The 14,054-nt window shown below is 47.0% G+C and overlaps 1 protein-coding gene across 1 annotated transcript; it reads left to right on the forward strand.

Annotated features, from left to right (window-relative positions):
- The first annotated feature begins 109 nt into the window (after window positions 1-109).
- Window positions 110-13,288, forward strand: LOC119442679 (60S ribosomal protein L17). The gene is made up of 6 exons (XM_037707644.2): window positions 110-220; window positions 466-511; window positions 640-680; window positions 844-978; window positions 4,889-5,084; window positions 13,091-13,288. Exons 2-6 carry the CDS (start codon window positions 472-474, stop codon window positions 13,234-13,236), a joined length of 558 nt encoding a protein of 185 aa, XP_037563572.1. The 5' UTR covers window positions 110-220; window positions 466-471; the 3' UTR covers window positions 13,237-13,288.
- Window positions 13,289-14,054: the final 766 nt, after the last annotated feature.

A 14,054-nucleotide genomic window follows, 5' to 3' on the forward strand; every position in this document is an offset into this window, starting at 1 on the left:
CTTTTTAAATAATAAATTTTTTGTTGTGATAACGTGAGTTGTAATAAACATTTTTTTTTATGAGCGTTAATATTACGCGAGCAGGTTTAGCCAGACTAGAAAGCATTGCTGGCCACCAGAGTCGGACGTGACGTCAATTTTGCAAAACTTGCTTCCGTCCTTTTCCTGTGAAAGCCGAGAGGCTTTGGTTTGGTCGTTCTGTAATCGCGGCTCATCTGAGGTAAATATGGATTAAATTTAACTTTTTTATACTACAGCGACATATTTAATCGCTTGTATTTCGACTATTATATGTATTTATTCACTGCAATGCGTCAACGCCGCATGTTTCGCATATGATCTTACGGTTACGGTACGACGGGCATGTTTGGTGCTTTCGGTGACTGAGCTGTGTATTCGCCCGGCAGTCAAAAATTGCGTAGTAACAAATGACTCAAACTTGCCTTTCTTCGCTTCCGTGTGCAGGTCGTGATGGGGAGGTACTCGGTTGACCCGGATAATGCAACCAAGTGTATGTGTCAAAAGCCAGCGAATGGCTGTCGTCCGATTTTTCTTCCTCTGCATATGCCGAATTAATTTTCAGCAGTAATAGTTGTGTTCTGCGTGGTGTGTAATTGTCATCGTGTATTTTCGTTGCAGCGTGCAAGGCACGGGGCTCCAACCTCCGCGTGCACTTCAAGGTTCGTTGTGCTGATCGCTCCTCGTTTCAGCTTCTCCGCGTGTTGCGATAGTACGGTTGTGCAGCATTGGTAGTACGGGACAGTAATCATTTGCGTGTCTTGCTTGTCGTACATTGCGAAATGATGTCACTGACGAATGGGCTTTGGATTGTGCGTTACGCAGAACACCCGTGAGACGGCACAAGCGATCAAGCACATGCCGCTGCGTAGGGCCCAGCGCTACCTGAAGAACGTCATCGCGAAGAAGGAGATCGTGCCTTTCCGGCGGTTCAACGGTGGTGTGGGCCGAAAAGCCCAGGTAAGTGGCGGCTCATTCGCCGGGTTGTGCACTTGGATGTTTAATCACGTTCCTGGGAATGCAGCCGCGAATACCGCAGAAGTGCGCGCAGCACTGTTTTCGTTTGTTTAACGTCATGGAATGTCGCGTGAAACGTGATCTGGTTTGATTGCCTTGGTACTTTGCTTGATAGCTTAATATACTTAGAAATTGCAGTGCACTTGTGCAGATGAACTTCTGCGCATCCTACTTTCAAGACGCATGCAGTTTCCTTGCTCAATTCTTCGTCATTGTCCCGAGAGTGGCTATACTTCACCACTTCCTTACACTGCAGTAGCATAATTTGGCTGTTGCTTCTTCTTTGTAGTGTCTCGAACTTGATGCATAAAATAGCATTAGTTGTATATCGCCAGCCAACCATCTGGCCTTGCGCAACTAGTTCGTGATGTTGACAGCCTGGTTGTGTAGTGGAAAACATTTATCACTCGTGGACAACGGTTGCAAACTATGAGGAATTAGTGAAGCAGTGTGCTAAATCTCCTCCTGGCTTTGGAAGGTGGACAGGCGCTATCTTTCACAAGATGGAGATACTCTTCTCGTGTGTTGCAGGAGCACACTGTTAAGACTCATTCACATCGGCGACTTGAGGTCGTGCGACCATTTGCAACTCGCGACCGATGTTCACACCGGCAAGCCCGGCTGAGCGCGACCCGCAAGTCGCAATCCCGAAGATGATCGTTCTCAGCGAGAACTCTAGGAATCTATGCAGTTCACGTGCACTTCGATGGCACTGTGTAAATTGGGTTTGTGTTCCGGCAAACGCCATGCATTTTGATTCGAGCGAACAAGCAGACGTCGTCCTTGTGCTGATGTGCGCTGCTGTGGTGTCAGCTGTGGCAGCACGGAAGCCTCCGAAAAAACGCAACGCTGGTGGGTGCGCCCGTGCCTCCGCTCGCTTGAAGTGGCCGGCCACGCAAGCCGCCTCCTGCCCGAACTTTGTGCGCATGACGAGTATTATCAAGAGCAAGTTGTTATTTCTAGTTTGCATAGCGTGGGATTCGGTGCATAATATTAAAGTGAAGCTGTTCACCTTTGGGTGGCGTGCTCATCCAACGAACGGCAGCTGGAAAAAGGGTTTGTGTTGTGCTTTAAGTTTAGCTTCCAGTGAATGCGACCGCGTACATTCGACACGTTGCTGCAACTGCTGCGTCCCAGCATCACAAGACAAGACACTAATTACCGTCCTGTAGTCTGCATATGGTGGCGCGGACATTACATTTGGAGTGGATGACGTCGTCATAAAACACCTTCGGCGCGGCGCTGATTGGTTGAGCAGCCTGGCGACTGCAAAATCGAGCAGCGAGCAACTGGCCCAAAATGATCGCTTTTCGAGAAAAGCGACCAATTGCGACTGGTCGCTTTGCGACCACTGTCAGTCGCCGGTGTGAATGAGCCTTTAGAAGGTGTTTAGGGTGCGCCCACATTGGAGCTGTTGCGTGCAGTGTTTTACAACCACTGTTTACATGCAACTATGCTGCACTATCATTTAAGTTATACCATGTCACAATTTACAAGATAGATGCAGTAGGAGCCTGGCTGACACGGCTACCAGTACAGTGCCGTCCACTGCTGTGTAAAACGCGCGAGCTGGCGGCGTTACTCTGCAGGATGACACCTGGTGGCGATTGCTGGGTACGAGATGGTGTGCCCAGGAGCATGTGCAGCCTAATAGACCTGTATAACTGCTTTTGAGGAGTGGCGACGTTGAAAAGCGCTGTTGTTTACCCAAATCTGCAATCGACCCGAGGGCACTTGCGGCACCGCAACTGCCATGGAATGAAACGTATGGGTTGATAGCACGCGCCGGCCTTTCGCAACAAATGAAGTGCGCTCACGAACGTCATCTCTGATTAAATGCAACACACGCCAGTTTGCATGTTTATTAGGGCACGTTATTTCAGACCCAGCAATCATCGCCAGGTGTCCACTCGCAGAGCAAAGAGGCCGTTCGCGCACTCTACACAGCAGTGGACGGCACTGTACATGTAGAGGGACTGTCAAAGGTTAGGAGCTACAACAGAACTAGAACCATGACAAAAATGAAACCGCCTGTATAATAGTGCAACAGATTACAGAAGAATATGAGCAACCAAGCTGTCGGGCATTATAGAAGGGAAGTATGGATTATTTATAGTTATTCTGTTATAAAAGGGTTATATATATTTGTGTGTGTTTGTGTATGATGAAAACCAGTTTCAGACTGATCAGCACAAGGAAAGCTGTTTCTTCAAAACATTGTCACTGATGTCTGATGTAGATTTTCCAGTTGACAATTGGAAGCCCTTGATATGAACGGTATAACTCATGCGTTACCTGCAGGTTTTTTTTACCACTGTGCACATTATAGGCCACACTAAGATGTTTCCTTTGGCAGTGTGCACTTGAATATATTTCAGATGTCAATATAGCAGACAAATTTTTGTTTGCTTGTTTTCAAATAGCTGTTCACAGTATTATGGGGCAGCTGTAGTGATAGTAAGATAACCGTTGGGACTTAACTGGATACACGGCGTGCACATATTTTTGCCGGTAGATATGCCACTGAGACATGCAACAGATGCGCCATTTTGATACAATTTTGCATTTTTGCGCTAAGCTGTGCCAAAACCGTGATGTAGGTTGAAATTGCACCATGCTGCGCCAAAACGCCCGACCAGCCGCGAAATTTCTCGGTTACGCTAGTTTTAGCTGGGAACAAAGGCCGCGTTGGCAACCTGCAGCGTGGACATCGATCGCCATCCAATTCAGTCCGATCCAGTAGCGCAGACAAGACGTGTTTGGTGGTAGGTGCTGAATAATATTTTCGCTGCTGGGGGTGGCAGTGTGACGTGTTGTTTATGCGGCAAAATCTCGCGAAGGCAAGGAGTGTGCATTGCTTGCAGTAACGAAAGCAGTTCGCCATTGCCGCGTTGACTCGACAAGATCCTCGCCATATCCGTGCACGCGGTCACGAGCGAGGCGGTTACGAATGCTCCACGGGAAACTCGTACAGTACAGCAAGCGACCTGGCACTGACAGCGTGAGCTTTGTAGGCGGCGCAATGCACAACACTAGCAAGGGTTTGGTTCCATGCGGCCACAGGCACCGCGTTAATGAAACTGCCGATTTTCGCTGTACACCACCGAAACGCCAAAAGATTGTCAAACGGTCGCTGCATGTTTCGACTAGCGCCGAAACATCGCCACACATAGTCAGGAAAAAACAAAAGGGAACCAATCGCGAAGAAATGAAAAAGTTGTGTGCAGTGCACCGCTTGGGCGCGATCGAGGTCGTTCGGAGCGCGCGTTCAATTTCGTCGGGCACAGCGAAAGTGAACGCGCGCTCCGAACAACGATCTCTGATTGCGCCCCTGCCATCACCTACGCTGCTAATATGAATTTCCGCATATACTCGCGTAATGAACGCTCTTTTTTTTTCCATAAATCCAATGCAAAGTTGACGGGTGCGTTTATTATGCAGGGCAAATTTTATGGCGTTTTATGAGTAAGCATTCTTTGTGAAACTGCTCTAATAACAAGATTTTTCTGCTCCAAAAGTTGTTCCAAATCCTATTTTGGATGTTGCACCACTGCGGAGATGGTTTTTACTGAAACTAACACGCTCGACTTCCATGTTGAAAATTTGGTTTAAAAAGTCATGTTGATGTTGAGAATGAATGCTATGCCAACTGCTCTTTTATTCTATTGTGTATTCTTGTATAAGGGAGACCAGGTGAGTTATCATGGGTCATTTTATCATGCAAGTTACGCTATAGATTGCTTCCTTGGTTTGGTATGTGTTTAGCAACATGTTGTTGTAGCATGGTGAATTGAGGGGTAAGTGTTTGCATGTTGTGCATCTCTAATGTAACTTTTGTTGGGGTATCTTGCAGGCTAAGGCTTTTGGCTGCACTCAGGGCCGCTGGCCCAAGAAGAGCGCTGAGTTCCTGTGGCAGCTGCTTCGTAACGCTGAGAGCAATGCTGACTACAAGGGTCTGGATGTCGACCGCCTCGTGATCGACCACATCCAGGTTAACAGGGCTCCCAAGATGCGCAGGCGCACCTACCGTGCCCATGGACGTATCAACCGTAAGTACAATCATCTTTGCACAAATTAAGGTTGAAGCGATTGAAAGCATACTGGGTACTTTTCGTGCAGGCAGATGATAAAATGTTGCCATATACAGTAGAAGCATATAATCCAGGAAAACGCAACCTCCAATTACACTTCTGGCAGCACTAGTGATAAAGCAGAAAGCTACTGTCACTCGAAACTTAATTTGAACATGAGTAGACAGCCAGAAAAAGAACTATCGAAAAGCTGCTAAATAGAGCCCACTATAGCTGCTTGGTTGTTAGATGGAAATTACTTTTTGGGCGCGATTGTAGCCATGAATCACTAAATGAAGTTGGTCATTTCCATTGGCAGTTAGAGTGAAATCTTCGATTACAGCCTCTTTAAACCAGCCTTTTTTAGTTTTTGTGCGTTCATATATTATCGAAGTAATCATACTACGACCAAAATAGTTTACGAACCACGGAACTCCGAAAACGCTAAATATCCGAGCAGCCTTTGAAAGTAGCCAGTAAACTGTACATCACAATCTTGTTCGCATACACCAGTAGAGGCTGTAAATGGGAATGCCAGGCTGCGGAAATATTCAGCTTTTTGTCAGATCCCTTGGTTCGTAAACTTTTTTGGTCGATAGTACATCAAAGGCCACGACAGCTTTGGTCTTTGTCCTCTTCACTTTTGAGGTGAGCTTTGTGTGGATTGGCGACAATCTTCACATTGTGTGCCTTATAGGCAGCTGCTGTGACTTCACTGGTTTCATGGTTTCAGTGGCACCATGCAGCAGTCACTGTACAGTAATACTTGCACAGGGAAACGCTCGACGTGGGGTGGAGCCTGTCATGAGCCTTCTCGCTACTACTGCGCTCATATGAACTGTGCAGGGATTGAGGGTTATTGTTACCAGGCGGTTTAATGGTATATGCTCTTGACACTGAGCATATGCACAGGCATGCTTTCCCACTGGCATGGGAATTCCTCCACAAATGATGAAAACAGTCACTGTTTGTGCCACTGAAAAACAATGAAGCAAGCAAGAGTGCGAAGCTAACAGTGATTTCGATGCTGCCTTTATAGACCTCCATGGCAAGGAGGAATGTAGCCGTGAAATCGATGCAATTTTGCTGCTGCACCCCTTCCTCGCACAGTGGTATGTGCGGATCGACGTGCTTTCAAATGGCTGATTGCAGCAGTAGTACCATTGCAAATTACTGTGGTTCTGACAAGTTTCGTTTATGTCAGGTGACTAAGGCTAAAAGCTTCCACTGTGCTGTTTTCGGCTGCAAAAATGACTTTTGGAAGCTGAAGATACTAGCAGCCTATGTGAAGTGCATGTTCAGCAGTAGCATCCATTTCAAATGGCAGTGAGCTCATTGATTTGATGATGTGTAGGATCCAGTTCAGCATGAGTTCACAGTTCTGCTGCACTCCGTACTTTGAAGTGCAGGCGTCGTCTAGGCCAGTTGGTGATAACTCGCTTATACATTGCTCGAGAACATAGACTTGCACAGAAGGAAACATGACCCAGTGCTCTGTTATGTCCTTGTTCATGCACACTGCAAAAGAAATAATTAGCAAGTTAACACTTCCATTGTAACATTATGCTGCTATGCAACATTTCTTTCTACAATGCATGGTAGTGTGCTCATAAAATGTCACTCTAAATATAAGCCTATATACATTTTTCTTTTTCTGCGACACACATTATATCTTTCCAACAATATGAGTTTTGTATAATGCATACTAAGCAACTGCACGACAGTTCTTTGTGGCAATTTGTATGGCAGAGCGGATGCCCCACTAAATGAAAGTGTTTGCGAATTAGATCTTGCCAGATGGGGCAAAGTGGCAGAGTCCCATAGTCATCAGCGTGAACCATTTGGGAACGCTGAAACACTTTGTGCCTTTATTCTTGTGTTTACCACTGCGTGGACTGCAAGTTCTCAATCCATAATCACGTTGATAGCAACCACTGTTTCATCCACAGTGGTTGTGGCTATAGTAGTACAGTAAAAGCTTGTTAATTGAAACTGACTGTCACGGTCCATGACAGGCAATGCTGCGGTCCGGCCACGCAGCATTAGGCAGGCGTCTGTGGGTGAACAAACTCGTGCGAACTTCGCACAGGCATCGGCTCTTCCATCATTAATTCAAACTGAGCGCCCTGCAATAAGTGGTTATGACGATAGTGCTAACCAAAAACAGAAAGAAAACAAAAAAAAATTGCGAGCATGGCCTTTGAGACGAGAGTATAGCGCGCTCGCTTCTGATCTTAGAGACCATAGAGCAGACCACTGGAAGCCAAGTCAGTGGAAAATCCAGATGGCGGCCTTCACGATTAGGTATCGTGGCTTGGAACGAGCGATTTAGTACGAAAAATTGAACTTTAAGGCCTAAATTTGTCCGAAAAATCGGTCGCCAAATTGCATTAGCTCTATTATGGTTCTGGAACCCTGATGGTGCATTCATATTAGCATATCCATCAAGTCCGAAAAATTGGTCTGCAACTGTAATGGAGGCGCTCAGTGTCGGGCGCCTGTTTTTTAACTTCAAGGAGGGTGAAGATGAAGCTATGCGTCACGTTTGCACTTTGGCAGACATAGTCCAGTTTGTCTGGCCATCACTCCAGTTTACCCTCTCCTAGTACTCCATGTATACGCATACCATTTAGAGTGAAGCCACGCGAGACAAATAAGTTACAGTGCAGTCCACATATAACGATATATCGGTTATAACGATGAGGCGACATAAGAGTGTCAACTTATGCATTAGGGCTGTGAGAAAAAAAGCATATAACAATATATTATTCACCCCATATCAGATATATCAATCGAAATCTTGCTTCTGGGCAGCGTTTTTCATGCAGAATAATCGTAAAATATACCTTCCTAAGAAGGGGCAAAATTTTGCCTACGCAAGTTCGTATTTGCCGCCATTACCGCGCAGCGCATCCCGCCTGCGCACTGATTTCAACGAAAGCCAATGAGAGCATCGCAAGTTGGCGCCAGCTGCTTTGTGCAAGGTTTCAGAGGAGAGGGGGATATAAGTGATAAGCGAGCGGCGCCTGCGAGGCCTATGCTGCCTTTACAATCTCCCGCTCTTAGCAAGCGTGGAAATTCACTGGGAGGTGCGCCGACAAAGCGCCAAGCCGTGCCTCTCGAGACGAAGCTGCAAATTTAGCAAGACTCAAAAGAAGTTCGAGCTCGCGCAGTCGATATCGACGATTATGAAAACCGGAACACTATGATCATAAAGGCTAGAAGCAGTGGCCATGCCGATCAACGAAAAAAGCGGGCTTTGTGCACCAGGACAGAACCCTCATGGTTGAAACTCACACGGTGGAAGTCGCTGACATTACTGAACTCTGGGAGCACGTCGCTATGAAATAGGAGTTGCTTCGATGGAGTAGTTTTCAAGTGCAGATAGTGCTGCCTCTTTCTGCGAAGTGATCTCCGAAGGAGCGATTGTTGTCGTGACAGACGGAGGTGACGACAGCAGCGGCAGTGATGACAGAATTGGCAATGGCCCGTCTTTGACACCGACCCCGATGTTCACCCAAGTGCACTGTCATCGATCGAGTTGCTCATTGATTTCATGCACGGCTAAATTATAGCCGTCGGTGTTCGCACAGCAGTTGGACATGATGCACAGGGCGGTTGTGAATTCGAAACTTCTGCGAAAGCGCAGATTTATATTTCAGCGCGCCTAACTATTGAGACGCTATTCAAAGGTACAGTGTAGACCACTATAACGTAAGTCGCCGGAGTCGTGCATATCTGCACTATAAGTGGAACCGCACTATAACCAAAACGATTTTCAAGCCCTGCACGTACCGTATTTACACGATTGTAGGTCGACCCATTTTTTCAAATTTGACAATCCAATGTTGGGGGGTCGACTTAGAATCGAAACCGAACCGTGTACCGCTAGTAGTGGCAGAGAAACGAGAAATCGGGGGCGCTACAGCGTGGTTAAAACTTTGCACCTACATTTCCATGGTTACGGTAGAAACGTAGCGTATTAATTTACCGTATTGCATACATTTCGATTGCACGCACCACGAGCGCACGGCTCTTGTGGGAGCATCGATCATGGAAGAGCCGCCGTTTGGGGGGTATTGGTAGTTGGTGGAAGAGCCTAGTAGTTGGCGGAAGAGCTTTTCTTTGAGATACGATTGTTTTTGACGGCCGCGCGCATCTGTCATTTCTGCTGTTTTGCTGAATCGTTGCACCTGTCATGAGTTCACAGCAGCGTTCAAATGTGCTGCTATCCTCCATGCCGAGGAAACTAACAACTGCGCAGCGGGACGCAAGTTTGGAGTAAGTGAACATGTGGTGCGGCAGTGGCGGCTTCAGCGCGAGGAAATTTGGCCTCCCTAGTTACTGTGTGCGGGTGGGTCCTCTCTGCGTGGGCGCGATGTCGTGCGGTCGTTCGCGAAGTGTGGACTGGCACTTGATGACGACGTGCTGGGGACCGCAGCAGTGCCAGTGAGGTCGACTCTAGTGGCGATGAGTAGTCTTAGCAACCCCATCAATAAATTTCCCTTGTGTGAATGCACTCGCGTGGTTTTTTTTTCTCTCTCTCCTCTCTCCCCCCCCCCCTTTTTTGTTTTTTGACATGCAATTTGGGGGGGGGGGGGGGTCGACCTACATTCGAGTCTACGTACAATCGTGTAAATGCGGTATGCAGAATTTGTAGACCAAGCAGCCCGCGCGTACCGAGAATCGAAACGTGCAACTGGGAGTTTTGCATCCATTTAAATTTACGAACGTTGAAATGTTAATGTCCAAGTACCCACGATCTTCGCATGAAGACAAAGTAATAATGTCTGTTTCGCCCGGAAGGCGAAGCATCAATTGCGACAGCAAATTCGTAGAGAGCTATAAGGAGTAGGGTTAGAAGGTTTATCGGCTCCATAAACTTGACACATTCGCTTACTAACTGAATTAACAAGCGTGGTGTCAACGCGCACAAGCAAGCATGAATAGACTCTATGACCGCAGGCAACCACTGTCAAAACGGGGCATGGGGAAACGTGGCTGCCGCAGCTAGCGAAGGTTCGTGCGGTCTATCGCTTCAGCGAAAACTGAGCGGCGTAAGCACGGCGCATACAAAGGTCAGAGCCATGTGGAGATCGCTTTCGAGATATGGTGTGCGCAACAACACCGACAGCCGCCGCAGGCGCGAACGCATTTGTTGGCTGAGTAGAAGCCGCCTCACCCCTCCTTCCCGTGCTGCCTTCCCGCTTTGCTCCTTTCATTGCATCGCCAATTCCCCTTGTGCCCGGTTGCAAGTTACGCATTTGATGCCACAGCACAGCTTCGCCCCCCCCCCCCAACATACCCTCACGGCCTTTCGCGCGATGGAAGTCGTGTTCGCTCTCCGTGAAGACGCGCGCTTTCTACACTCGCACATACGGCGCGCTGCGATGATTTTAACTGCAGTCCAGTTATAGCGATGCTCGGTTATACCGATTGGATTTTTCGTTCTTATTGATATCGTTATATGTTGACTGCAGTGTGTAATGCAGTCACTGGAATATCCCTCAGACAAGCAAGGCAGTGAGCGCGATTCAAGAAAAGTGCCCCGGCAGCTTGCTGGCTCTGTGGGCACACAGAAAGAAGCCTTTTGCTCCGGGCACATGTCGGTGTGGTTAGCACTGAATGCATGCACATTGGCGCTCTTTGGCTCTTCAATTAGCACACTGAAAGTAAGTACGGTCGACAACTGATATTTTCAGACACTGGCGGGGTCTCAAAAATGTTGCAGTTGTCGGGCAGGTCGAATTGCTTTTTTACAACTCCAGCACCGCTGAAAAATTGCTCGAGACCATGAGTGTGTTTCGTGTTCGCCAGTCTTGAACTTCAGGTATCGCGCATGCGACCTTGACTCCTCGGCGCTGTTAGCTTAAACTGTGTTCTGCAAATTCCTCCGTTCAGACATACGAGTTTTCGCCGTTCCTACTAGTACGCACACATAAGAACTTATTGCTCTACAAGTTCGCGGTAGCTGCCGGCTAATCGCCCGCAAACCCTGCTTCAAGCACTGCCGTCACTTAAGCCCCTGTACGCGTGATCTCACACCAGATCTCCGTGTATTTGTCTATAGATACGAACATAGTGAAATTTCGTTTAGACCAACTCGGTTAAGCTGAATTCTTGCATATAACGAAGATGGGAACGTTTGTTTACTTTTTCATAGACTCATTGTAAAAAAAAATGCGCTTAGATGCAAGGCCAGTAGGAAAGGCTCTGTGAAACTTGAAGTAGCCTGGTTGTGACCCCGAATCAAATGTTTGTGCGGTCTTTTAAAAAGTACTTAAATCTCAAGCTCGATGGTATGGAAGATGACTTGATTCTCGGGTGATCACTTAGATATTTTCGCTTCCGTGAGAGACTGCTCGTCCCGGCATCGAACAGCCGACAGCGATCTTGGTGCAGATAGCGTGATTAGGACAGCGCCAGAAACACTTGGTGGGGATGCTTTCAGTGCGTAGTCACGCGAAATTTTGTGAAAGTGGAACTATCTACGAAAGTGTTTGCCCATTGAAAGCTCCGTCTCCTCTTCAGATGACTATGATGAGTGAAGATAACTAGTTTCTGAATTGCGATTCCTTGAGTAAAAGTAAAATTTATTTTTCCGTCCATCTCGCATTACATTCTCCGTTTTATTTTTATTTCGCTTGACTGGAAAGGCGCCCCTCTTGCTACAATCACGATCACATTACATTCGGGTAAATACGGTATTGCACTCCCGTTATCAGCTGGCTGCAGTGTGCTCATGCACCAGCCTGCATCTGCTTGGGGCTTCTTTTTCTTGTTTTGTTCCTTGGACAGTACCAAAGAGGCGTCGTATGAGGTGGGTTCGGCGTAAAATTTCGTCGTTTAATCAAGGTTTTTAATACATCATTTCTATGGCCGTTTTGCCGGACCAAACCAATGTGTCGTAATATGCGGGTCGTCGCATGATCGGGGGACGTATAATCGAGGTTCCACTGTACGAAGCTTTTTGCTTCCGATGGGTTTTGATGCTGCGTTGATCGGACCATGTTGAAAGTGGTTGAAGAGCAGAGGTGGACATGGCATGCAATATCATACCACTCTGGTACGAGTTGGGGGGGCGGAATGGATGCGCACTTACACCAATCGCTACAGTGTGTTGGACGCCGCTTTTTTCTTCCGGCCATTTGTGTGATGTACAGCTGCTGTGAATAGGTTGCTGACTCACAAATTCAACGAAGTGTACTCTGTTGCTCGTTATTTAAATTTCGTTTTTTCGGACTGCCCAGTTATTCGGACATTTCTTATGGTCCCTTTTGTAGTTTTGTTAGATGCGAAGCATCTTATGGTCGGGACTATGTCCCTCCATCCATCCATCCGGCGTGCGGCGTTCACACCCCTACTGCGCATGCGCATCCTCCTCCCTCTCCTCTCCGGATTGCGCAACGTTGCGAATGGCAACCTGCGGCTCCGCGCGTGATAATTAGAAGCAGCTTAGGTTAGAGGCGCGACGGTAGGCGCTGCATACTCCGCTGGGGGCACCAGTGTCAGCGCCGCGGAGAAGAGGGCTCGAGCCGCTGCCACGAAACGGCAGCGGTGACAGGTCGATCCCGAACTTCGAGTCGACCCCATAGCTGCTTCGCATACTACTCAGGGTTCCGCTACGGGAAGATGGTTTTTTTTTTCGAATTTTAACACATCAAAATTTGGATATAACGAAGTGCTGTTTATACCATGTTCATTATATCGAGGCATAACTTTCCGCTACACCCGCCTCGGTAGCTTTGTGGCTATGGTGCACTGCTAAGGCTGAGGTTGGGGGTTGAATCCCGGCCGCATTTCAGTGGGGGTGAAATGCTTATGTACTCAGCTTTATGTGCACATTACAGAACTCCAGGTGGTTAACATTAATCTGAAATCCCCACACTATGCTTTGCCTAATAATCGTACTGTGGTGTTGGCATCTGAAAGTATATATATCTTTTTCTTTTTTTTTTCTCTCTCTTTTTTTTTTCTGCCTGCAGCCTACATGAGCAGCCCCTGTCACATAGAGGTCATCCTGAGCGAGAAGGAGCAGGTTGTTTCTGCACCATCAGCTGAAGAAGATGCACCCAAGAAGAAGCAGTCTAAGAAGAAGATGGCACGCCAGAAGCTGATGCAGAGGGACTGAGCCCCTTTCACATCTGTACCATAAAGTGATTAAAAGAAAATGCGGCCAGAAAGGGCGTTTTTTTTTTTTTTTCCTTGTGGTCTATTTTAGAAGTATCTTATGCCTTCTAGAATTATTTTCAGAGTTCATTAGCCAAACTGTGAAAGCAGATGTGAAGAAAGGAATCAAAATGTTTATACGAAAGAACATACAAGTGCAATTTACTTGCTCTCCAAAGCCAAAAGCCAGATATTGGCTTGTAGAGCGATAGCGCCAGCTCTTTTTGGGATACATACAGGAGATAAATTAACACAGATGTGCCAATACACCTCGGCACTTATCTAAAGCATGCAAGCCTTGCGCAACTTTCTATGCATCTTGAATGAAAACAGGTTCTGCCAAATTTAATAAGGGTGGGATGCGATACTGCCTTTCAACCTTGCCATGTGTGTGCGAATTCTAGTAATGACATAAAGTGGGGTATATCAATACAGATTTGTTGTGCATTCTGTAATGGTGTGCTTGCCTCTGAGCCTCATTTTCCTGTGTAGTTCTAGAGTGTTACAGGATGCCCATTGTTAGTAATTTGTAGCTTTGAAAGTTACATCACAGGAATGGGAGAGTACCAAAGTGGGCAATGTGGCTTATGGCATCTAAAAATGTAGGCAGTCATAAGATATTTGCTGGACAATGCAAATTGAGTATATTGTGGCAGAAATTTCATACTTGATTAAGCAGTGTGTGGCTGTAATGCCACAAGTCCAGTTTTGGATTTTGGTGCTACAAAGTTGTATAAGCAGTGATTTTGTATTATGGGCAGTCTTGTGTTGCGCATTCAT

The sequence above is a fragment of the Dermacentor silvarum genome, chromosome 2 (genome assembly GCF_013339745.2).
Source record: "Dermacentor silvarum isolate Dsil-2018 chromosome 2, BIME_Dsil_1.4, whole genome shotgun sequence".
Taxonomy (NCBI): domain Eukaryota; kingdom Metazoa; phylum Arthropoda; class Arachnida; order Ixodida; family Ixodidae; genus Dermacentor; species Dermacentor silvarum.

Bases quoted from the DNA above. Each gene is read 5' to 3' on its own strand.
- LOC119442679 (XM_037707644.2), top strand. From the start codon at position 472: ATGGGGAGGTACTCGGTTGACCCGGATAATGCAACCAAGT. The intron at 512-639 runs GTATGTGTCAAA...TTTTCGTTGCAG, and splicing joins CCCGGATAATGCAACCAAGT to CGTGCAAGGCACGGGGCTCC. The intron at 979-4,888 runs GTAAGTGGCGGC...GGTATCTTGCAG, and splicing joins GTGTGGGCCGAAAAGCCCAG to GCTAAGGCTTTTGGCTGCAC.